Source organism: Balaenoptera physalus (genome assembly GCF_965194825.1).
Source record: "Balaenoptera physalus genome assembly, chromosome: 15".
Lineage (NCBI taxonomy): Eukaryota > Metazoa > Chordata > Mammalia > Artiodactyla > Balaenopteridae > Balaenoptera > Balaenoptera physalus.
Genome location: NC_138894.1, coordinates 37,506,219 through 37,531,644, shown reverse-complemented (window position 1 = coordinate 37,531,644; position 25,426 = coordinate 37,506,219). Strand labels below are relative to the sequence as shown.

The 25,426-nt window shown below is 45.6% G+C and overlaps 1 protein-coding gene and 1 long non-coding RNA gene across 2 annotated transcripts in view; one reads left to right on the top strand and one right to left on the bottom strand.

Annotated features, from left to right (window-relative positions):
• LOC309643419 overlaps positions 1-25,426 on the top strand; it is a 149,901-nt gene that overhangs the window by 60,802 nt on the left and 63,673 nt on the right. The window lies entirely within an intron of this gene.
• FIGLA (folliculogenesis specific bHLH transcription factor) lies at positions 1,034-16,110 on the bottom strand (the record flags this gene model as incomplete). The annotated part of the gene is given in 4 exon segments (XM_082428096.1): positions 1,034-11,287; positions 11,289-11,528; positions 13,136-13,288; positions 15,910-16,110. Coding segments are annotated over 4 exon segments (642 nt in total). The 3' UTR covers positions 1,034-11,239.

The following is a 25,426-nucleotide window of genomic DNA, read 5'->3' as shown; positions in this document are numbered from 1 at the left end:
AACCTTAAAATATAATGGAATTTGCCTTGCTAAGTTCAGGGCTTGCTTGGGACCCATCACCACTTTCTTCCAATTTCTCCCTTTTGGAATGGGAATGTCTATCCTATGCCTGTTCACCACTATAGTTTGGAAGCACATAACTTGTCTGGTTTCACAGGTTCACAGCTGGAGAGGAATCTTGCCTCAGGATGAATCATACCTCGAGTATTACCCAAAAGTGATTTAGATGATATTTAGATGGGACTTTGGACTTCAGAGTTGATGCTGGAATGAGGTAAGACTTTTGGGGCTGTTTGAATGGAATGAATGTATTTTGCATGTGATAAGGGCATGAATTTGGGGGAGTAAGGGGTGGAACGCTATGGACTGAACTGTGTTCCCCCAAAATTCATGCACTGAAGCCCTCACTGTGACTGTATTCAACGATAGGGCTTTTAGGAGGTCATTAAGGTTAAATGAAGTCATAAGGGTGGGGCCTTAATCCAATAGGATTGGTGTTCTTATAAGAAGAGGAAGAGAGACCAGAGTTTGCTCCCTCTCTCCATCATGTGAGGACACAGAGAGAAGGCAGCTGTCAGCAAGCCAGGAAAAGCAAACTAAACTCTTCAGGCCTTGATCTTGGACTTCCCAGCTTCCAGAACTGTGAGAAGTTTCTGTTAAGCCACTGAGTCTGTGGTCTATGTTATGGCAGCCTAAGTTGACTACGCACTTTCTATGCCTCAGTTTCTCCATCTGTAAAGCAAGGATCGTTGTGCCTATCTTGCAGGACTGTTATGAGAACAAATTAACATATGTAAAGTATGGAGAAGAGTCCCACTTATGAAGTGCTAAGTCTTTGTGAGCAGTCGTTATAACAATGACTGTCTCTGTGCTCAAGCTGCTTGAGCTTGCACGAAGGTGCCATATGGCCCTAGCTGGGTGCATGAAATTGAGAAAGTAGAGTCAAGTAAATTTGTGACAGGCAAGGCCATTTAAAGGGTAATTGTTAAACTTTGAATTATGACAATTTTTTTTTTTTTTAAAGAGACTCTAAAACTTTCAAGACTGCATTTATTTGTCTGTAGAAGATAGCCCTGGGCCAGCCTTTTCACTTTTCATACTTGAGGGAACCTGAAACAGAAAAGAGCCCATTGTAAATGGCTAACAGACAGTTTAAAAGCAAACAAAAAATTAATTAGTAATCAAAGATGTTTAAATTTAAAGATACCTTTTTTTGCACATTACAATTCTATCATTTTAATAGATCTCATTGTTGGCAAGGATATGAAGGGCTTGGCACTCTTACATAGCTGTTAGTATTATAAATTGGCACCAAGTGGGACTTCCCTGGTGGCGCAGTGATTAAGAATCCGCCTGCCAATGCAGGGGACAATAGGTTCGAGCCCTGGTCCAGGAAGATCCCACATGCTGTGGAGCAACTAAGCCCATGCACCAAAACTGCTGAGCCTGTGCTCTAGAGCCCACAAGCCACAGCTACTGAGCCCGCATGCCACAACTACGGAGGCTGCGCTCTAGAGGCCATGAGCCACAACTACTGAAGCCCACACGCCTACAGCCCGTGCTCCGCAACAAGAGAAGCCACCGCAATGAGAATCCTGTGCACCGCAACGAAGAGTAGTCCCTGCTTGCTGCAACTAGAGAAAGCCTGCGCGCAGCAACAAAGACCCAGTGCAGCCAAAAATAATAAATAAGTAAATAAATTTATTTTTAAAAAAAAATTGGCACCAAGTCACAGATTGTACCTACCTGTGACTCAGTTCTACTTCTGGGAATCTATCCTAAAAACAAAATGAAATACAAAAAAGAGCTAAACACATCAGGTTGAGAACAAAAAACTGAAAACAAATGTCCAACAATTAGAAAATTGCCCCATTTAATGAACCATTAAAACTTGTTATAAAGACTATATAATAACCTCTACACATGCCAATGATAGAATAAGAAAACAACATACAATGTTATACACCTTATGATAATTTCTTAATTCAGTTGTATAGGAAAAAATTTTGCCAGCATATTAGTAGATTTCCATCTGTGGCTTTTTTAAGATGGTAAGATCACCTTGGGCTTCTCAATTTTCTGAAATCTCAACTTAAATCCATAAGTTAAAAAAATAAAGTCATTCAAATCATGGTCAGGCACTTCAGAAATTGAAACCCGGATGTATATTAATGTGAAATACTGCAATCAAATGCTTTAATTTAGCTTTAAAAAACATTTATTTACTTCCTAGTCCACTCATTTACATTTCAAGGGTGAGCTTTGTTAGAATGAAAGACCATTAAAAGGTTTAACACTATTTCCCCACATCTCCCATGCCCAACCCTTCATCCACGCACTGGATGTTGGGACAGTTACTTAACTTCATTCCTTAGTTTCCTGACATGTAAAATGGGCATAATTGTTTGTACGTCACAGGACAGTTATGAAAATTAAATAGGTTATTACGTATAAACTGCCAGGAATAGTGCCTGGCACAAAATAAGTATCAATATCTATTTTTTCTGATCTTGAACAAGTCTTTCCACAATACATGTCATCAAGCTTTCTTTTTTTGAGTTCAAATTTAGCTTTAGAAGTTTTATTTAAAAATTTTTAAACTTTTTACACAACCAGAATGTTCTAAACCTAGAAGACAATTCATGTATTGCTGTGTTTACCTAGAAGGTTAAAGGATAATTTCATCTTATCAGCCTATAGTCCAGTGTATTATAGATTGTTGTCTTAGTTCCTTTTTTTTTTTAAGTTAGCTGGGAAATTCCAGGATTGTAATATTTAAGTATCGGAATACAAAAACTTGAAGTTTATTGATGTTGTCTTATTCTCACAGTTCACTTAAAAATGTTGGCCTCATCTAAGTCAAGGAGTTGAAGGTCCAAGAAGAAGGGCGTCGGAGGAATAGAAACCCAGCCTGCAGTTCAGCAACTTTAATAAGGTGGGTGTACTCCTGCTGTTGGTTGTGTAGCTGGATAATCTGACATACTATCCAGTGTACTCTTCCCTCCACCCACTGGAGGGAAGGCTGGAGGGTAGAATGACGGGGAGGGAAGGGATGGATAGATACCGACCAGAAGTCCTCAGAGTTCATTTCCAAGCTTAACAACAGTCTGTAAAGCAAGACTCTCATTTGAAAGAGGGCAACTTTGTAGAAAGGGAGAGCTCTGGTGGGCAGAGCTCAGATGGCTGCTCATGGGGTGTTCGTGGTGCAGGGAGGAGGCAAGATATGACAGCGGAAGGCCTACCACAACCGAGACGGAGATGAGATTGAAACAGCGGGAAGTGGTTACTCAGGGAGGGTGGACCAGTGTGTAGAAGCTGCCTGACCCCTGGGAAGCGTCCTGTACCGTGCTATCCTGGCCTTGACCAGGGGATGGGGGAGAGTTCCAAAGGTAACAGAACCCAAGAAAGGCAAAGTAGAATCTGAGGAAAGCAAGGATCGGCACCTACTTCCCGGGATATAGTCTCTCAGAGGAGCTGGTGAGCACTGGCTGAGAGACATCTTTAGGAACGTGGGCCTGAGGGCAGCCGTATAGCCCATCTAGGGCGGGAAGGCTAGGGATACGAGAAGAGGCCTGGGTTCTGAATGGCGTGGCTTAGACAAGAGAAGCCACAGGGGGGCCGTGGACACCCAGAGCAGATGTCAGCTCAACCACACCCAAGATCAGGGGCCAGAGAACTAGCTGGGCCAGAGGTGGGGCAGCACACGAGGCTCCCACTGCAGCCTCCGGAGTGTACACTCCTCACGGTACCGGAGGAGGGGCAGAGGGAGGAGGGAGATCACGTAGGAGGCAAAGGAGCTCCACAGGGAATATTCTGAACGCTGAACTGACTCGGCTTTACTCAAAGAAGATAGGCCTTAACGGGGCAAGATAAAGAGTTCTCCCACCATCTGCGTCATAATGGGTTCTCAAGAACAAGTGGAGAACAGTGTAGAAAGTAAAGTGGCATTTCTTCCCATCTAAACTGCGCTCTCATTGTTAATACTGCTTCAGTGTGTGAAAGTCCAGCCAGGACCCAGAGATCAGAATCCAGCCTTGTGGCCACAGCCTCACTGCCTCCTGTCCGGAGGGAAAGCCATCCAGATGATCTTACAGCAAAGGAAGCTCATTCTGAGCAGGGCTTTGGCCACAAAGCCCCATGTGGTCTGTCTCCTCTCCTGGGGACCTGGCCCAAATAGCATGATGCAGGGGGACTTTGCCCCTCGGCGCCTCTCACCTCAGAGCAACCCCAATGAGGCAGGTGCCCCAGGCCTGTCTTCTACACCAGAGGTACTGGAAGGACAACTCCTGGAGGGAAAAATCTTCCAAAAAGGAAGAGAGCGATCCAAAGAGGACCGGAAGAGTTCTGAAAAATAATTGAGTTGTATTTCTAATCCCTTTACCCTCCCACTAAAAGATCTACCTTTAATACTGTGTCTTTGGCGAACATTTTATCCCTGATCTGCTCTGGATAGCCCCGGAATTAGAACAGGGGAGAAGGTGGCGGGTGGGAGGATACACTGACCTCCCTCAGGGGCGGGCTTATGTGGTCCGAGCATTTGGTGGTTTTCTGCTGACCCAAAGGAGCTGTCTGTCTCCAGGGAGGTCCCACAGCACATCAGAGAAGTCCTGCCTCTAAGAACCCTCTTAGAGAAGGGTCTTTGAGAGATCCTTCCATCCAATTCTTGCCATTCTCTTCCTTGTTCATATGGGACCAATGAGATGGATCTTTCATAAAACTCATATAAATAATCCTTCAAAAAGTCCACAAGAATAGATGAGAACTAACTTCAGTTTATTTGATCACCAGACCCATTATATGTCAGACAAATGGCAATTACTGGCTTTCTCCAATGACGCTCAGCTCACTGACAGACTCAGGAGCACATACCACATAGAGAGCTCCTCAGACACACCAAGCTTCACGTCACACACGCTCACACGCGTACACACAGACAAACCCCACTTCCATGATTGATTCAATCTTCTGTCCCCATAGAAAAATCTGAGTCACGACAAAAGAAATCTCCCTCTCTTATTTTCACAAAGAAATAAGGATTCCCTGTAACATTTTCTTCTTACTTGATCAGATTGGGCCTTAAGAGTCTTCCTTGGGTGCTGGTTGGATCTCTTCCTAAGTAGCTGTAGCCTGGGGAACACTCCACCAGAGGTGGCATTACTCCAGAGTTAGATGGACCCTGTCCTTCATGCCCCACGTCTCACCTTACCAGAGTTCCAGACAGAACGACCAGCATTCATGCCATCCGAGCACCAACCCCTAAACCCCCAAAGGTTAGAAAACAATAACGTCCCAGAGCCAAATGCAGCCACTCGTGCAGCCTCCCCTCTGTGCCCAGTGCCCTTGGTCCAGTACTGCAAAATTAAATGCCTACGCTGGAGACGCAGTAAGAGGGGGCGGGGACTGACAAACCAAAGAGCACCTACCCCATCAAAAGGGAAGTTCAATTTTTTTAAACTCATCAGAATATGCCCACTAGGCCACAAGTAAATACTGGGGGCAGATAAAAGTGCTTCCCAAGGAAAAGCCTAGACCTACCCCTGGCCCCGCCACACACACACACACACACACACACACACACACACACACAATACTATAGTGGAATTTTTGCTATCACACATAGCCACTACCTGGGGGAAACGTGAGATGGAAGACAGAACATAGATGCTTTAGGGCTTTCTCAGGATGCTAATAAATTCATCCCAACTAGCCAGACCATCTCATTTCAGAGCTTAAATTGCTATTAGAAGAAATGTCCCCAGTGGTTAATTTCACACACAGATGACCACAACCTGAAGAGGAGGGGTCGAGGAAATCTACCACCCACCAGGCTTCCTTCTCTCAGAAACTCTTTCCAAGGAACGCTCCTATGACAGGCCAAAATTTAGAAGTGTATAATGGCGGCACATCCAGGTCCCATAATAGGCACTTACGTTCATGCATGTAACCTTTTCCAGAGCTTCTCTGACCCCAGCACAATTGGCATCTCACTTCAACACTGAGGGTGGTCTTTGTCCAGGGACACAGTCTCTACAGGATTACAGGCAACTCTGAGCAAAATTCAGAGCCTTGCATGATGTGAAATGCCCAAGCCATAGCCACCGGTGACAAATAGAAGGAATAAACAATGGTGGGTTAGTGAACATCGTGCCACCCAGTAATGTCTAATCCCAAAGGAACAAAATCCTACACCTCGAAAGTCCAATTTTAAACAAGCCTCCCTGGACCTTGACATTAATCCCTATCCCTACCGAGGCCAGATGCATGGCTGGCCCTTGTCCTCTCCATCCACGCACACACTTATTTGCTGATTCAGTCCCCAAGCGAACCTGCTCTGGCCCGAGCAGTTCATCTCCCCTCCTGCCATCAGCAGATTCTTATGTGCTTCACTGGGGATTTTGCCTCTCAGGAATGTTGTTGATCTTGCACAGCCTTTTCTGACCACACCCCCAAGTCCCTCCAAATGCCCATCTCTACCAGCACCAGATTCCACTCCTCAGAGATCCTCTCCAAGAGCAGGAAGAAGGGTGCCATTCCTGCAAACTGAAGCTGGAGGGGACCTGCCTCCCAAATCCTGAGCCCCTCTGTATATGAGCATTTCAGTCCAATGAGCCACATCGGCTGTCCCCAGGTCTCCAGTTAGGATATCTGGCCAGATCCTGAAACCCTATGTAGTTGCCCTTCAAATAAATGGGAATGACCCCTTATGACGATTGTTTGGCAAATAGAGACCAGTCTGAGCTTTGTTTCCTTGGCCCCTTTACCTTGATCCATCCTAGAGGGGGTCATCATGAAGGGGCAGCCTGTCATGGGTGCTGTTATGGGCTGAACTGTGGTCCCCAAAATGCATATGGAAGTCCTAACCCCCAGCACCTGTGACTGTATTTGGAGTTAGGACCCTTAAAGAGGTGATTCAGTTAAAATGAGGCCATTAGGGTGGGCCCTAATCCAATCTGACTGGTGTCCTTATAAGAGGAGGAAATTTGGACTCATAAAGGAGAGACACCAGGGCAAGCACACACCCAGGAAAGGCCATCTGCAAGCCAAGGAGAGAGGCCTCAGAAGAAACCAAACTTGCCAACACCTTGATGTTACACTTCCAGCCTCCAGAACTGTGAGAAATAAATTTCTGCTGTTTAAGCCACTCAGTCTGTGTACTTTTTTATGGCAGCTCTAACAAACCAACTACAGGTACTAAAGCCCAAGAGGGGTAAGGAGAACCGCCATGCAAGGAGGAGATGGTACGGAGATGGGGGGTGAGTTACCCACTGGAGGTCCTTGATGAAAGTGATTCCAAGGCTGGAAAAGTATAAGATGCGTGAGCTTGGACCATCTTCTGCCAGAAAGGAAGTGATCAAAGAATGATGGTGACATTCAAGTGGAAAGGCAGCCCACTTACAAGGGCTGTCACTGGCCACAATGAGGACCGTTGGAGTAACAAAATAAGTCATGATATTATATGATGATGTAATAATCCACTGAATGGAAAACCACACGTCTGTAATATTAAAAAATGAATATAGAAACAACCAAAATGTTCTACAATAATAATTAAACTGTGGCACATCCATCCCATGAACTAATACCAATAAAAAGGCAGAACAGACTACTGATACAATAACTTGGATGATTTAAAACACATTGTGAAAAATAAATAAATAAATAAAGCACATTGTGCTGAGTTTAAAATAGGCCAGTCTCTAGAGATTATGCACTGTATGATTCCACTTATACAAAATTCTCAAAATGATAAATTAGAGAGATGGAGACCAGATTAGTGGTTGCAGGGGTTAGGGAGAGTGGAGGAGTAGGGGCAGTGGGTGGGTGTGACTATAAAGGGTAGCATGTGGAACAGCTTTACGGCGATGGTTCCACAAAACTACACAGGCGATAAAATGACATGGAACTATACACACATAGTACCAATATCGACTTTCTGGTTTTGATATTGTACTATAGTTACATAAGACGCAGCCATGGGGGGAGACTGAGTTAAAGGCATGTGGGACTTCTCTGTCGCAAAATAAAAAGTTTAATAGAATGTTTGATAGGGCTTCCCTGGTGGTCCAGTGGCTAAGACTCTGCACTCCCAATGCAGGGGACCTGGGTCCAATCCCTGTTCAGGGAACTAAATTCCACATGGCGCAACTAAAAGATCCCACATGCCGCAACTAAGACCAGGTGCAGCCAAATAAATAAATATTAAAAAAATAAGACAACAGATATCACTTTAAGAAAAGAAATAGAATGTTTGATGAATAATGAGATATCTAGATAATTCCAAAGCATCTGCGCACAAAATACAGATTAATTACAAAAGAAAAGGGCTAACTTTGAAGTGGAAAGGCCTGGAAGTCACTACGTTAAGCACATGATCAAAGTGACTATCCTTAGTAATGGGACAAATCAAAATCTGCCCCCCTTTGATAGGATGCAATGAGTAGAAAACCGCATCACTTCCATATTGCTGCCAAAGATGCATATCTGAATCTAATCAGGAGGAAATAGACAAGACTGAATCAAGAAACATTCTACAAAACAACTGGCCTGTAATCTTCAGATGTGTCCAGGTCATAAAAATTACCTAAAGACCAAAGAATTTTTCCAGGGAAAAGGAGGGAAAAGGGACAACTAAATGCACTGCATGATTCTTAGCTGGGTGCTTTTGCTAGAAAGGGCATTTCAAGACTGTTGGTGATACTTGAATGGGACCTGAGGATTACATGACTGTAAAGCCACATAATCTCCTGATTTAATGGCTGCACTGTGGTCATACAGGTGAACGTCCCCATTTCCCATTTGAAGGAAATGCACGCTGAAGTCATTAGGGGTGATGGCCATCAGGTTGGCAAATTACTCTCAAATGGGTCAGGGAAAAAGTTCTTTGTACTATACTTGCAACTTTTCTTAAGTTGATTTTTTTCAGAATAAATGATTTTAATTTTGTAAATGAATGATCTGAATGTCAAAGAATGAGAAACCCCTGACAAAACTGATGAAATCCTAAAGTCCTTCTGCAAAAACTGGCACTATTTACATTCAGGCCTTGGAAGTCACATTTGACAGAAGTTATACACATACATTAAAAATCTCAAATACGTGATTCTTTGTTCATTCTAAGAATTAGCACACTCTTCCAATTAACAACTTAGACGTGGTTAGCTAAAAGACTAAAAATTGAGTGTTGTGTTCCCTTTTTAAAAACTTTCCAGCCAGAACTTTCCTGTTTCTTACTAGAAAATGATAGTCCCCACTTTAAATCAATTTACCATAAAATGGTAAATTCCGTGATCAATTATCCTTGGAAAAGCAGGACTTCCGTTGTACATCCTTGACGCTGGCATAGGCCTGCTCTGTACCAGGCCCAAGGGGACTGGCTGGAGGGACTAGCCAGGCACCTGACTGTGAGAATGACATGGTGATGCCTACCTGAGAGGGACCAGTGAGGATTAAATGCAAGCAAGATTCTTGCCTTAATATCTAACACACTAAAACCACATTTGGGGAAGCATTACCATTACTAACTTAGACAGTCAGGTTCAAGGTTCAGTTCACTGTTTTCCTTTTCACTTTCACTCTTTGATCTCAGTCATTCCCTGTCAGCTCATGTAATAGAATAGGAATTCTGTATCCTAAGAGTTGACTGGAGAGCGAAGTTTTAAATCTCAAGTGGCCAGAACTGGAAAATCTAGACTGAGCATGTGCACAAGTGGGATCCTTAGAAAACAGTAATCAAATCAGAAACGAGGCCAGCCAGTCAGCAGAGAGCCTGTAAGACCTCAAACCACGGTGGAGCATTGGTAAGAGCCAAGTGAGAAAACCCAGACCGCTTGTTGCAAACAGAATGACAATGCCTGGGGCCCATTGTTGATTGCTCACCAATCAATACTGATTGCTTCAGAAAGAGAAAAACAAGTACCGTATGCTGACACATATATATGGGATCTAAAAAAAAAAAAATGGTCATGAAGACCCTAAGGGCAGGACGGGAATAAAGACGCAGACCTACTAGAGAATGGACTTGAGGACATGGGGAGGGGGAAGGGTAAGCCGGGACAAAGTGAGAGAGTGGCATGGACATATATACACTACCAAGTGTAAAACCGATAGCTAGTGGGAAGCAGCCACATAGCACAGGGAGATCAGCTCCGTGCTTTGTGACCACCTAGAGGGGTGGGATAGGGAGGGTGGGAGGGAGGGAGACACGAGAGGGAAGAGATATGGGGATATATGTAGAGCTGGTTCACTTTGCTATAAAGCAGAAACTAACACACAATTGTAAAGCAATTATACTCCAATAAAGATGTTAAAAAAAAAATACTGATTGCTCATGGTGTGGCAAGCAGACTTAATAAAGTCCAAGTGAACACTGACATGCCAGGTACTATGCTAGACACTCTGCTGACATGATGTCATTTGAACCTCACAGTTACCTTATGTAGGTACAATTATCATTCCCATTCTACAGATGGGGAAACTGACGGTTGGAAAATTCTAGTAGCTCACTCAAGGTCACACAGCAAACAAGTGGTAAAACCAGGGTTTGAACGTCAGCATTCTGTCTCCAGAGCCTGCACTCAACTGCTCTTCTAAACCACCTCCCACCACCACCCATCATTTGTTACTCCACGGCCCCCACTGTTCCTTATACCACGCTAAGCAACTTGCTTAGTGCCAGACTCCTGCAAGCCTTTCTTGTTTCAGTAGCAATCGTGTTGTAGGATGGAACAAGGGGTGTTGTTTGTGTAACACTGAGACACAGCAAGAGCAAAACGTCCACTTTTTAGACTTGGAGAAGCAGGCTGCTCCTTCCAATGGCTTCCTTAGTTTGGCAAGGTAATAAGTGATAACGTTACAATAAACTCCTTTGTTATTACTTAGAAAACTCTGTCTTCCAACAAGGCCAACTTAAAAACAAATGCGCATGTGTGAGTGTGCATGTGTGTGAGTGAGCATGTGTGTACATGGGATCACCATGCAACTTTATGGAGGGCAAGCTAGTTATTTCTTTTTCTGGAGACCTCAGAATCCGGAAAACCTTTTGATGTCTTAATTAGGGTCGTAAAAAATTAAGCTTTGGTCTGTATTGGGTGATTCTGGAGGAGTTACCTTCTCCTTGAGCAGCTTTCCAATTAACTTGGGAACATAGTAACAGACCTTTCAAACTAGCAAACTCACCCCCCCACCTAGGTGCTTTCACACAATGATCTTGTTTCAATCATGTTTTAACATGGAAAATACCTCATGCCCAAGGGGTGCATTGTGAGTTTTTGGACATCAACATGACTGTCTAAGAAGAAACACTTCACCAGACTCCTGGCTGGAGAGATAACTCCCATTGTAGACATCGCCCCCTGGCGACAAGTGTGTGCCGACTCACCATTGCCGCCATCTGCCCAGGACCCTTCCTCCTCATTCTTCAAGCCCACAGCACAACCGGCATGTGGTATATTTCTCGATAACTCTCTAGCCAAGGACATATGTGGTTCAGAAGTATTGTTGCTATAGTTCTGATGATCTGGGTCTTGTTTCTAGAAAGCATATTTAGTTGTCAAACAGTATGACAGATTTTAAAGATTTAAATCAATATATTTCAAAGTTCTAATGTACGAAATTTTATTTAAGTAATGAGGGCAATGCTTAAGTTATTATGGAAAGAAAATCATTGCTCAACAGACTGTATTTTGTTCTCCTATAACCTTAAAATGTTGTGTGATTGGCAACTGCATTAAAAAGATTATAGCATGGGACAGATTCTATATTTTATAGTGAATGCAGCACAAAACAAAGCACTTCTGTTAGACAATTCACACGCGAGGAAAAACTAAGGCAGCCACCTGTACCTGTCCGGGTATTACGACCATGCCACAACCCAGCATCCAGTTTGGCCAATAGGACAATCCAATCCCACCACTGCAAAATGTATCCTCCCAGTAGTCACCTAAGTAGGACTAGCAGACAAGAGGAAGAAACTAAAAAGCACCATTATACACTGGGCTATTTCTGCCCTAAGTTCCTAGAATGAGTACCTTTCTCTTCTCTCTACTGTCTGTCCTCTTTTGTCCCTAAACAGGATCACATAGCTAATTAGAAAAGGCCTTCATTGATCTAACAACTGTTGTTCTTCCATCCTTTTGATTCTTCTTCCAGGCTCAGACTTCCAAGTTGAATGAACTTGAAGTCTGCCACTTCCCTCTGCTTGGATTTCAGATGTTTACCAACAACATACCCTCAACCCACAGCAAGGTGACTTCCAGCCCCCTCCTGGCCCACACCTCACGTGCTGCTTCTGGTTGCCTTCGCGGCCCCCCTGCAGCTTCTCAGACGACTTCCCACGCTCGGATTCCCAAGATGCCCCCTCCCTGATTGTAGGACCCCATTTTGCTTCTCCACCTGCCCCTCTCTGATGGCTCCTCCTTTAGCGCTCATTTCTAAGGCCTTTTCTGTCTTCATAGTTCACCTCCTCTGACGACTAACCCATTTTCAAGCCTTCTAAATTTGCCTCTCCATAGAATGACCCATGAAACCAGCCCACACCTTCCACTGCCTGATGGACACCCCTGAGCTACGTGCCCCAATAATGGTGGTGACATTATGGTGCTTCACAGTTTACAAAGCAGGTTCACTTGTGTCGTCCCACTGGATGGTCACAAAACCCCATGAGACCAGCATCACCAGGAAACCAATGAGCTCTCCGGCAGGGTTGCCCCTCAGGGAGGGCCTCTCCCAAGGGACATCCCTCTTCCTTTCTGTGTCCTGTCTGATGTGCATCCTGCTGAAGGAAAGCACTGCCATAGAGAGGGTTTAAGGAAACTCCTCTCATGCCCCTGTTGTCAAAGTCCCATTAAAGGCTAAGCAGTTCGGAGCTAGATGCCCTGGACGGCACCAGGAGGTAAGGATACTGATGGTCAGGAACTTGGCTCCAAAGTTTGCACAGACCTGGATTCAGACTCCAGTTCTGACATTTCTTAGCTGTGTGGACTTTACCTGTATTTTGGCTTCTTCTTCAGTAAAACCAGGATCATAAATAGGTCAAAGGACTGTATAAACTAACTAGAACGGATACATAAATTGCCTGGCACCTAGAAAGTGCTCAATAAACAGTGGGTATCGTTGTTCTAACTTCTTCAACCTTTACCTCAGAGTCTTTGGCTCCTTCCAAAACATCACTGAGAACTTGTATGTATTCAGTTGCACCTTTGAGGATATCAACTTTGCTAGGCTTCCTGCTTTGGGGAAGAAATGGCACCAGCGTCTTCAGTTTGGCAAAACCACGGTTGAGATTTTTTATCTGGAAAGCAAAAAGGCACAGTGACACACAGGAAGCTAACTTGTAAGGCATCTCCCCAAACCACGGAAGGCGGTTGTGAGGGCTCGTTTCCACAGCTCTCTTGTCTGGGCGGGGCACTGGCAGTACAGTTCCTGGCAAGGGGAGAGGGAGTGGCATGAACCTGGCAGCAGGGATGGATGGACTGGGAGGGGTGTCTAGGTCCACACTGACCTCCTTCTCTTCCTCTGAGAGCATCCCCACTGCAAGGTAGAGGCAGGCTGGGTAGTGGTTAAAAGCTCTGAGTCAGTACATCAGGATTTAAAACCCAACTCTACCATTTAGCTTTACAAAACTGTGTAGGATACTTCATATCACCAAGCCTTGGTCTGTTTACCTGCAAAGTGGAAAATACTCCCCTTGTCGTGGTGTAGCTTTTTTTGTGGTGATTAAGTGACATAATTACACACCAAACACTTCCTCCTGGCACACAGAAAGTCCTCAATAAGTTGTACTAACGATAATGAATAAACTGTACAAATACTCATCTATTCAAGTACTGTGCCAGCAACTCTTCAACCTCTTTCCCAGCGGAGTTGATGATATAGAGTCCAGAGAGTCTGCACATTGGCAAGACTTGAAAGGTAGAATGAAGAGCCTTTTTTCCTTCATCTCCAGGGTCTAATTTCTTGGCTCTGAAGGCCTAGAATTCTGATGATCAACCCCCCACCCCCCGACCCGGAGGACACAGGCCCTCGAAGAACCGGTTCTCACTACACCATGAAGCCAATATACTCACTCACTTATATTGAGAGCTCCCTCCTACCCCACATCAAAGTGGGCAAAGGACATAGTCAGCCCATTCACAGCAGAATACAGTGAATATATTTCATAAGTTTATTGGTCATAATGTATTTCATAAGTTTATTGGTCATAAGTTTCAATAAACTTATGAAAATATTAAACTTTAATAATCAAAGAACTATAAATTAAAACAGAAATTAGACACCATTTTTCACGTACCAAGCTGGTAACATTTTTGTTTTGATTATCATACCCAGCATTGGGGATGGAAAAAAGGAACAGTCCTATATCCTGCAAAAGGGGATAAAAATTAATAAACTTTTCTAGAAAGCAATTGGGTAACTTGTATCAAAAGTCACAAGATTGTTTATATCCTAGTAATTCCACTTCTACTGTTTTGCTCTAAAGCAATTATCAGACATGGGCATAGATCTATGTACCAGTAAAAAGCTGCAAAAAAGCATATATGCCCAACACTAGGAGACTGAATAAGTAACGGTCCATTTATATGTTGGACTACGCAGTTGAAAGCTGTTCTGCTTAGAATATGAGGAAATGCTTTTGATAACGTTAAGTGAAAAAAATACAAAGATATGTACTAGATCATCGCAATTTTGTAAGATTATGAATATGCACAAATATAAGTAGAAAAAAGACTAGGAGGATACACACAAGAATGATAGTTCATGGTAGTTATATTTGCATTGTGGGTGTTTCCGTTCCCTACTTAGTCATGTCTCTGTCTTCCAGGTGTACTAATTTCATCATTATAAAGAAGACTAAGGTCATTAGTTTTAAAATAGTGGGTAACACCAGGACCCATTCTCTGCAGAAAGCAATTCCTTCCTGGTGGGGAAAGCCCAACTTAAAATGCAAAATATTGGATCAGAATCTCGTATGAGAGCCACATCAACACATCAGATCACAGGGTTATCATAAAGGGCTCCCAACTTTCCCTTAAGTCTTCTACACCTGCTTGGTCCTTTCTCCTCTCACCCGTACCCAAACAAAGCTCCGAGTTGACTGACTGGGGCTACGTTTCTAAAGGGCCCAGGAGTGTGCAGGAACAGCCCCCAGCAGAACTTCCTCCTCAAGTCCCAGGCCAGAATGTGCGCGCACCCTCCTCCAGCGCTCGCCCTTCCCTCTCTCGGTAGCCTCCGCAGCAGCTCAACCCAAAGACTGCAACGGGCAGAAGGAGATGGAATCTCACAAGTCTGAGGCCCGAGTTCAGTTAGAAATACTAAAAGCTACCAGTAGATGGCGCTCCGACTCCGCCCGAGGAACCATCCCCGCGGGTGATTAACCGCGTACCCGCCAGAGTGGGAAAGACCCACTTTCCGTCCCCCGCCAGGGGGTTGAGTGGGAGTCTGGGTGCACACCCAGGCTTTGTTTAAATTCTTTGTTTAAAGTAAGGAAAAGAGTAACTTCCATTAGGCTCCCTGTGCCTCGCCCTATTTGTGCTTGGAGGCAGGGCGCTGGGAAAAGGGGACCCCAAGCACCCACCCGGCGCAGGAGGTAGTGAGACGTAAGCGCACTGCCTCCTCTGAGGGTTCAAAGCGCCTGCCAGGGGGAGACGTTTCTGAAGTGGTCAGGGGCCCCCTCGGCCTTCCCCAGACTCGCTTCCTGCACCGGTCCAGGTGGGTCGCAGGTGAGGCGCCATCCCGGCGCGGGTGGAGGCGAACACGAGCGGCCCTCGGGGGGTCGAAGTCGCCCCGGGCCCCCGGGCGGGGAGTGGGCGCCCCGGGCCCCCGAAGGTGTCCGAAATGGGTGGCGGGTCTGGGGGGAGCCGGGAGGAAGGCGGCCGGGTCCCGGGGCAGGGACATCGCGGGGCCGGCGCTCACCCGCTCGCGCTCCTTGGCGTTGGCCACGCGCCGCCGCTCCAGCACCAACTGCAGGTCCTCCGTGGACGAGTAGCCGCCCGACGGCAGCCGCTTGAGCCGGCAGATGGCGGCCAACTGGGGCAACGGCCCAAACTGCTCCCGCAGCACGTCGTCCAGCACCTCGGCCGGTGGGGCCCTCAGGAGCGCGGGCGCGGCGTCCATGGCGGTGCGCGGGGGCGGGAGGTCGAGGCTTGCCTCGCGGGCACCTGGGGCCACGCGGGGCCGTGGGCGGTGGCCCGGCCACCTGCCCCCATCCCCCTGCGCGCCTGCGTACCTGCCCCGCCCGCTCTGGGGAAACCGCTCCGGGACGATCGGTTTAACAAGCCCCACAGGTGATTTCCGTGAAGCCTGGATGACAGCGCTGGCTCGCAAATCGGCTGCACACTGGAGTCACCTGGGGAGTTTTAAAAACTCCGCCTGCTCGAGTACCAGTCCCCCACATTCTGCCTCAGCCAATCTGAGTTGGGACCTGAGCGTCTGGACATGTGTACACACGTGTAGGCAAATATACATACGAACATATATACGCTTACCAGAGAAAAACTGATGGATACACACAAAACGTTTTTCAGTTTCATTTTGAAATAAATATAAGTTGCAAGAGCAGAAACAAAAAGGTCCTATATCCCCTTCACCTAGATTTCCCACTTAACTTTTTTCACGTGTGCTCCACCACTACCTTTCTCTCTATGTGTATCCCCGTTTTCATTTTTCTTTTTCTAAAGCGTTTCCTTAGTCTTGTCCTGTCTTCATGGCTTTGACAGTTTCAGAGAGTAGAAGCCTTTCAGTGTGGAGGAGGTCCCTCAACCTGGGTCTGTCCAGTGTCTCATGTCCAGACCCAGGTCCTGCCCTCTTGGCAGGGACTCCATAGGAAAGATGCTGAGCTTTTCTCAGTGCCTCGCATCAGGAGGCGTGATGTTGACCTGTCCCACCGCTGGCAATGTTAACTTTGATCACCCAGTCAAGGTGGTGTCTGCCACGTTCCTTCACCATAAATTCACATTTTTTTTTCCTCTCAATTGATAAATATTTTGTGAGGAGATATCCTTAGCGTCCATTACTGACTCCTGCCTGAATTAACCACCACGCTGATAACAGCCAAATGGTCAGCATCCTCCTTTGAGGAAGAGCTCTCCCTTCTCCCCAGTAACTGATTCATCTTGTGTTATGTCAGCGTGAGCTCATGAATTTCTATTTTATTCAGTAAGATGTAATTCATTCATATCATTTATTTTAATGCTCATATTGTCCCAGATTTGGCCTGTGGGAGCCCCTTCAAGCTGGCTCCTCTGTCCTTTTGACATGACCCCTTCATTCTTTGAGCACTTACTTACTTGTGCCAAAAAGACAACATGTTCCAGGCTCATCTCGAATTCTCCTAGCCCCTGCCCTGAAATGGGTCAGTTCTCCTTTTAGTGGAAGATGGGATTTAGAAACCAAGTTTGGCTGTTCATTCCTTTTGGGATGTCATTACTTCTAGGCTCTTTTCGCAGACAGGAAATAGATGTATGCATACACACACATACAGCTGTATCTATCTCTGTATATAGATGGACAGATATATTTAAAAAGCATGAGTTCACACTAATACCTCCAATTCCAATCCAATACCTCAGGTTTCTCTCTCGTTTCCCCCTTTCCTTATTTGTAATTCCCTTCTTCAACAGTGAGAAACTTAACTCTGGTTACTTATTTGCTCAGTTCCCACATAGAACTAATTTCCTAGCCACATCAGCCACCTCCTCAGCCCCATCTCCATGGCAACTGCCTTCAAGGGCAGGGCAAGGGGAAATGAAGAGGCCACACCAAATGCTTAACTGGGGTTCCCCTGAGCAGTGGGCCTGGGAATGGGGAGGTTTGATCTGTGCCTCCCATCTTCTGTATTGCTTGCATTTTCATAGCATGAAATTGTTTTTGTAATTTTTAAAATATATTTTTTAAAGAAGGAAAATAACTTTATGTGCTCTGAGTTCATTTGGTGCTGTCTGCTGACAGGCAGAGAGAAGGCAGCAAGAGCCAAGTGTGTGGGGATGAAGCTTAAAATGGAGATGGTTCACTCCTTTACTTAACTTTCCTTGGGCCTCAAAAAGAACATCATTGACATTATTTTATTGCCGAAAGCTTGAGTGGGCAAGCTGGTGTGCATCAGGAATCCAGTGTGAGAAACCCAGACTTTATTCTTTCAGACCTGCTCCCCTCCGTCAACTCCAACTATAATTTTCTGGCCCCTTGGCTGTTTGATTCCTCAACTGAGCCATCTGTTCTGAGGGAGAGCAATTACATAAACCAGTGTGAGCTGAGGGGCCGACACCTTTCCGTCACGCAATAATGCAATGGCCTGATGAACAAAACGTTTATTTCTCTCGCCTCTTAACAGTGTGAAACGTGGAGGTCAGTAGTGCACCTCTGCTCCTATGGTCACTCAAGGATTTAGATTCCTTCCCAATCATTGCTCCTTCATCATCGCTCCTGGGTGTCATTTCCCAAAATGGAGCTGTCCCCTTTGAGGCTTCTGCCGTGGCTGGTGTCCGGCAGGGATCACCTTCACAGCAGCAAAGTCCTCAGGCCGCTTGCACCAGTCAAGGTCCAGAAAACTCTTCTAGGGTCAGAAACTCTTCTGGGTATTCCAAGCAGATGCCAAGGGGTTTAATTCAGGGATTTATAAAGGCGCTTACACAATCAGCAGGAAGAGCTCTGAGTCCAAGGACACACCACCAAAGCAGCAGGGAGCCCCGGCCCCTGCAGCTGCCACTCAAGCCTCCGAAGCTTGGGGAGGGGCCCGGGAGACTGCTGCAGAGAAACCCCAATTTCCCATGCCCTGGCATGTCCGCAGAAAACAGGTGGTAGGACAGGGAGGGGCGCTCTGCCTCACTTCCACGCTGGTAATCTCACACACCTGTTTCTAACTAAATCATTTTTTTAAAAATAAATTTATTATTTATTTTTGGCTGCGTTGGGTCTTCGTTGCTGCGCGCAGGCTTTCTCTAGTTGCGGCGAGCGGGGGCTACTCTTCGTTGCGGTGCGCGGGCTTCTCATTGCGGTGGCTTCTCTTGTTGAGGAGCACGGGCTCTAGGCGCGCGGGCTTCAGTAGTTGTGGCACGTGGGCTCAGTATTGTGGCTCGCGGACTCTAGAGCGCAGGCTCAGTAGTTGTGGCACACGGGCTTCGTTGCTCCGCGGTAATGTGGGATCTCCCCGGCCCAGGGCTCAAACCTGTGTCCCCTGCGGGCAGGCAGATTCTTAACCACTGGGCCACCAGGGAAGCCCTAACTAAATCATCTTAACCGGCCTCCAGAGCCATGGGTACAAGGGGTTCTGGGAAATGGAACTTCGGCCTTCCTGCCTCTGCAATGCAGAAAGGCACCCTGGAGAAGGGAGTGAGGACAGGGAGACGGTCCACTTTATCTTCCACCCTGAGACAGAAAAATTGCCCCAGCAGGTTCACCTCATCAGTCTTTGCCTCTTCGTTACCCTGGGACCCAGCTGAGAAGAACACCCCCTCCTGCTGATGGGAACACCCATCCTGGGTGCTTGGAAGCCTCTATCACACCAGCCAGATCGTGGCTCAGACACAGTTCCCTTAATCTCCTTAGCTCAGTCAAGACATGAGAGAGCGGTGAAAACCAGCTTTAGTATGGGAAGGCAAAGAATGACATTTTAAAAGGATCAAAAACTATAAAGGGACATGTTTGCGTTGCCCAGAATGCCTATCCAAATCAATTTGGCAATTTCATATTGGTATTCATTTTCACATAAATGTGTATTATTACATATTATTTATTACATACTATATATTATTTTATCTCACCATATTCTTGGGACTTAGACTTTACTCCGATGTACAAGTGGGAAAATTAACACCAGAGAAGTTGAGTACCTAGCCAAGGTCATGCTGCTGGTCAGTGGCAGAGCTGAGCCTAGAACTCAGGCTAGCCGTCTCCGTGGCAGTCCTTTTTCCTCGAGGTCTGAGCAGCCTCCATCCCAAGGGCTCTGGGCCCAGCCCTGTGCCTCCGGCTAACCTGGTCCCCCAGCACCCAGGCACTGCTCCTCTCCCTGTGCTCCACACCTCACCTCCCTTGAGCTCCTCCTCCACCCCCTGGGCATGAGCTGGGGTTAACTTCTTGGCCACATCTTCAGCAGAGGTAACAGTGGGTCAGAAGTATTTTTCCACCAACAGCGGAGAAGAGGAACAGACCCACAGGCTGTGTCCCCAGGAAACTGCTTTAAGGTCATTTCCCCACAGGGACCCTCAACTCGTGCCCTTCTCATTTGTGCTGCTGGGCTAAGGCCACAGCCATAGCCTGGAGCTCTGACAAGATGCCAAAGGTGCCTGGCAGCCTCGCAAAGGGGTGGATGGAAGCTTAGGGCCTGTGGGGTCACACGGAAGAGCTGAGACTTAAGCAGGGCCCAGGGGCTCATTGTGGGTCAGAGGGGAAGAGCTTCCACAGCACAGGGGTTCCTAGGACCTTTGAGCGAGTCATCCAAACTCTAGGCCTCACCTTGCCATCTATAAAGCAGAGATTATAATAGGAGCTTCCTCGGAGTTGTAGTGAGGAGTCCATCAGGCTATTGGTGTAACAATAACAGCTAAGGCTTATACAGTGGGATCTGGGTGCCATGCACTATTCTAAGCTCATCATATGCGCTAATTTTCTAAATTCACACAACAGCCTCAAGAGGGAGAGACTCTCATTTACTCACAGAAGAAGAAATTGAGACACAAAAGTCAGGTAACTGGCTTTCCCAGCTAGAAAGGGGCAAAGCTGGGACTGGACCCAGAGAGTCTGGCCACAGAGCCTGGGTCTACAACCACGACCCTCTCTTGCCTCGTGTAACTCCCACCCCATTGGAAGTGATGGTGAGAATAGCAGTGATGATTTATGAACCAGATGGAATGTCCAGAAACTTGGCTATTACACAGACAAATCCTAAGTGACCCAGGCAGAGGGATGTTCTGAGCAACGGTGCAGGAACTGCAGTCAGAGCTGGTTGAGGGGCACTGAGGCCCAGGGCTCGGTTCCAGTGACCCTGCAGCGAGGAGGATGCCATGACAGGCTCGGTGGAGCCACCTTGAAGAGGGCCTAGATTCCTGGTCCTGGGATCTGTACAGCTGAGACTGGGAAGTTCTTGTCAGATCGAAGAAGGGTAAGATTGCAACAAAAGCAGGGCTCTGGGAGGTTCAAGAGGAAGTGGGGTCCAGGCTGCTTTGGGGGAGGGTAAGGGGATCTGAGGGGCACAGCTGTGCTGTGGATACCCTGCTGCGTGGGCCCTTGTCCTGCAGGAAGAAGCCTTCTTGAGGCCCAGCTGGCAGCCCCTTGTTCTATCCTAAATCACCACCACCACCCTCAAAAAGCAGCCCAGAACTCCTCACTCTTCTGTGACTCTAACTGGGGCCTGGGGCTTTCATTGGCAGTGCAGGTCCTTGGGGGTGTTTGGCTTTGAGCTGCAGGAATTGCTAGTAGCAGATTGAGGTAGAGCCATTTATAACCGGCCCTTATAAGTGAGAAAATACAAAGAGAGAGGGTCTTCCTAGTAGGCATGGTGTAGGCTTACAGGGGGACCTGGCCAAGGTCCAGGCCTAAATCTGGGCATATGGGAGCAAGTGTTGTAAGCGTTCTGGAGCATGGAGGGCTGAGACATTAGTTGGTAGAGGACACTTGGAGTTTACAACTATAATAAGTAGGGGTACCTTTTCCTCTAAACTAGTGACCTCCATCCTCAAGATGCTGTGCCATCTTCCTCCAGAATGCGTTCTCCCTCCTGACTGAGAAATTATTCTAGAAAACTAGGCCTCGAAGGTCATTTCATGACGGCCAAAAAGTCTATGCCTTCTCCTCCCTATGCCAGAGTCCGGCTGTCCCCTAAATCACAATGTGTAGACAGACCCCAGCCTCATCAGGTTGGGTCCTTCTACTGAGGAAGACTGGAAACCATGGCCCTGGGAGACAAGGATGTGGGCGCACCCCAGGTGGTGGAAATTGTCACAGCCTGCTGTTGTCACCAATGCAATCTGAGTGGAGGCAGAGTGGGACAGGGTGACAAGCTGACTGCTTCCCCCAGGACAACTGCGGATTCATTCTGCCTCCCCAGATTCACTCTGCCTCCCCAGATTCTCTCTGCTCCATCTGCAGAGAACTTAATTCCTCTGCCTTTCTCTTTCTTGGGGAGACTGCAGCTTTCACAACCTCCTCTAGAGGAGAGAAAGGGCCAGCCCGGGCATGAGAATTGACCCTGGAGTGTGAGCAGGAGAGAGTCCTTCAGGTTTACCTGTTCCTGTTCTGTCAGCTCTAGACCACAGACCATGGAGGGCTGGGTGAACAGCTGCTTGTTACTCCAGAAAGTCCCCAGCCCCAGGTTTCAGGCACCTCAGGACTCCTTCCTGTGGCTCTGAGAAGGGGGCAGATGTCCTAACCACCTCTCCTCCCTACTGGAATGCCAGCTTCACGAGGGCTGGAATTTTTATCTGTTTGGTTCACTGTTGAATCCCCAAAACCTAGAAGAATGTTTGGTACATAGTGGAAGCACAATAAATAATCCTTGATTGAATGAATATGGATAAAAAGTAAAATTCTTCAAGTATATGTAATGGTTACGATTTTTTTTTTTTTTTGGCCAAGCCATGGGGCATGCAGGACCTTAGTTCCCCAACCAGTAATCGAACCCATGCCCCCTGCACTGGGAGTGTGGAGTCTTAACCACTGGACCACCAGGGACATCCCAATGGTTATGAATTTTTTAGACATTAAACAAAGTAACACTGAAATACCTAAATCAAAAGCTATTAGAAATCTGAGAATGTGGCAAAGCATAGATAAATGTGGATAACCATAGATAAATGTTAAACATGGGAGAGTTAAAATCCTCTCAGAGAAATTTACAGGCTGAGTAGGCAGAACCTAAATGAGGATATAGACTATCTGAATAATGAAAATTACAAGTCTAGTCTAACAAATATGCCTATGGAACATTTATAAAAAGTGAGCATACACTAGGTCACAAAGAAAATCTCAGTAAATTCTAAGAAAGCGGGACATATTATTTAAATGCTACCAAAACCAGACAAAGATGTCACAAAAAAAGAAAACTACAGGCCAAGATCTCTGATGAACATAGATGCAAAAATCCTCAACAAAATACTAGCAAACAGAATCCAGTAGCACATTAAAAGGATCATACACCATGATCAAGGGGGGTTTATCCCAGGAATGCAAGGATTCTTCAATATATGCAAATCAGTCAATGTGACACACCATATTAACAAATTGAAGGATAAAAACCATATGATCATCTCAATAGATGCAGAAAAAGCTTTCAACAAAATTCAACACCCATTTATAATAAAACCTCTCCAGAAAGTAGGCACAGAAGGAACTTACCTCAACATAGTAAAGGCCATATATGACAAATCCACAACCAACATCATTCTCAATGGTGAAAAACTGAAACCATTTCCACTAAGATGAGGAATAAGACAAGGTTGCCCACTCTCACCACTATTATTCAACATAGTTTTGGAAGTTTTAGCCACAGCAATCGGAGACAAAAAAGTAATAAAAGGAATCCAAATTGGAAAAGAAGAAGTAAAGCTGTCACTGTTTGCAGATGACATGATACTATACATAGAGAATCCTAAAGATGCTACCAGAAAACTACTAGAGCTAATCAATGAATTTGGTAAAGTAGCAGGATACAAAATTAATGCACAGAAATCTCTTGCCTTCCTATACACTAATGATGAAAAATCTGAAAGAGAAATTATGGAAACACTCCCATTTACCATTGCAACAAAAAGAATAAAATACCTAGGAATAAACCTACCTAAGAAGACAAAAGACCTGTATGCAGAAAACTGTAAGACCTTGATGAAAGAAATTAAAGATGACACAAACAGTTGGAGAGATATACCATGTTCTTGGATTGGAAGAATCAACATTGTGAAAATGACTATACTGCTCAAAGCAATCTACAGATTCAATGCAATCCCTATCAAACTACCACTGGCATTTTTCAAAGAACTAGAACAAAAAATTTCACAATTTGTATGGAAACACAAAAGACCCTGAAGAACCAAAGCAATCTTGAGAAAGAAAAACGGAGCTGGAGGAATCAGGCTCCCAGACTTCAGACTATACTACAAAGCTACAGTAATCAAGACAGTATGGTACTGGCACAAAAACAGAAATAAAAATCAGTGGAACAGGATAGAAAGCCCAGAGGTAAACCCATGCACATATGGTCACCTTATCTTTGATAAAGGAGGCAAGAATATACAGCGGAGAAAAGACAGCCTCTTCAATAAGTGGTGCTGGGAAAACTGGACAGCTACCTGGAAAAGAATGAAATTAGAACACTCTCTAACACCATACACAAAAATAAACTCAAAATGGGTTAAAGACCTAAATGTAAGGCCAGACACTATAAAACTCCTAGAGGAAAACATAGGCGGAACACTCTATGACATAAATCACAGCAAGATCCTTTTTTGACCCACCTCCTAGGGAAATGGAAATAAAAACAAAAATAAACAAATGGGACCTAATGAAACTTAAAAGCTTTTGCACAGCAAAAGAAACCATAAATGAGACGAAAAGACAACCCTCAGAATGGGAGAAAATATTTGCAAATGAAGCAACGGACAAAGGATTAATCTCCAAAATATACAAGCAGCTCATGCAGCTCAACATCAAAAACACAAACAACCCAATCCAAAAATGGGCAGAAGACCTAAATAGACATTTCTCCAGAGAAGATATACAGATTGGCAACAAACACATGAAAGGATGCTCAACATCACTAAACATTAGAGAAATGCAAATCAAAACTACCGTGACGTATCACCGCACACCAGTCAGAATGGTCACCATCAAAAAATCTACAAACAATAATTTCTGGAGAGGGTGTGGAGAAAAGGGAACCCTCTTGCACTGTTGGTGGGAATGTAAACTGATACAGCCACTATGGAAAACAGTATGGAGGTTCCTTAAAAAACTAAAAATGAACTACCATAGGACCCAGCAATTCTATTCCTGGGCGTATACCCTGAGAAAACCATAATTCAAAAAGAGTCATGTACCACAATGTTCACTGCAGCTCTATTTACAACAGTCAGGACATGGAAGCAACCTAAGGGTCCATCGACAGATGAATGGATAAAGAAGATGTAGCACATATATACAATGGAATATTACTCTGCCATAAAAAGAAACGAAATTGAGTTATTTGTAGTGAGGTGGATGGACCTAGAGTCTGTCATACAGAGTGAAGTAAGTCAGAAAGAGAAAAACAAATACCGTATGCTAACACATATATATGGAATCTAAAAAAAAAAAAAAGGTTCTGAAGAACCTAGGGGCAGGACAGGAATAAAGATGCAGATGCAGAGAATGGACTTGAGGACACAGGGAGGGCGAAGGGTAAGCTGGGACAAAGTGAGAGAGTGGCATGGACATATATACACTACCAAATGTAAAACAGATAGCT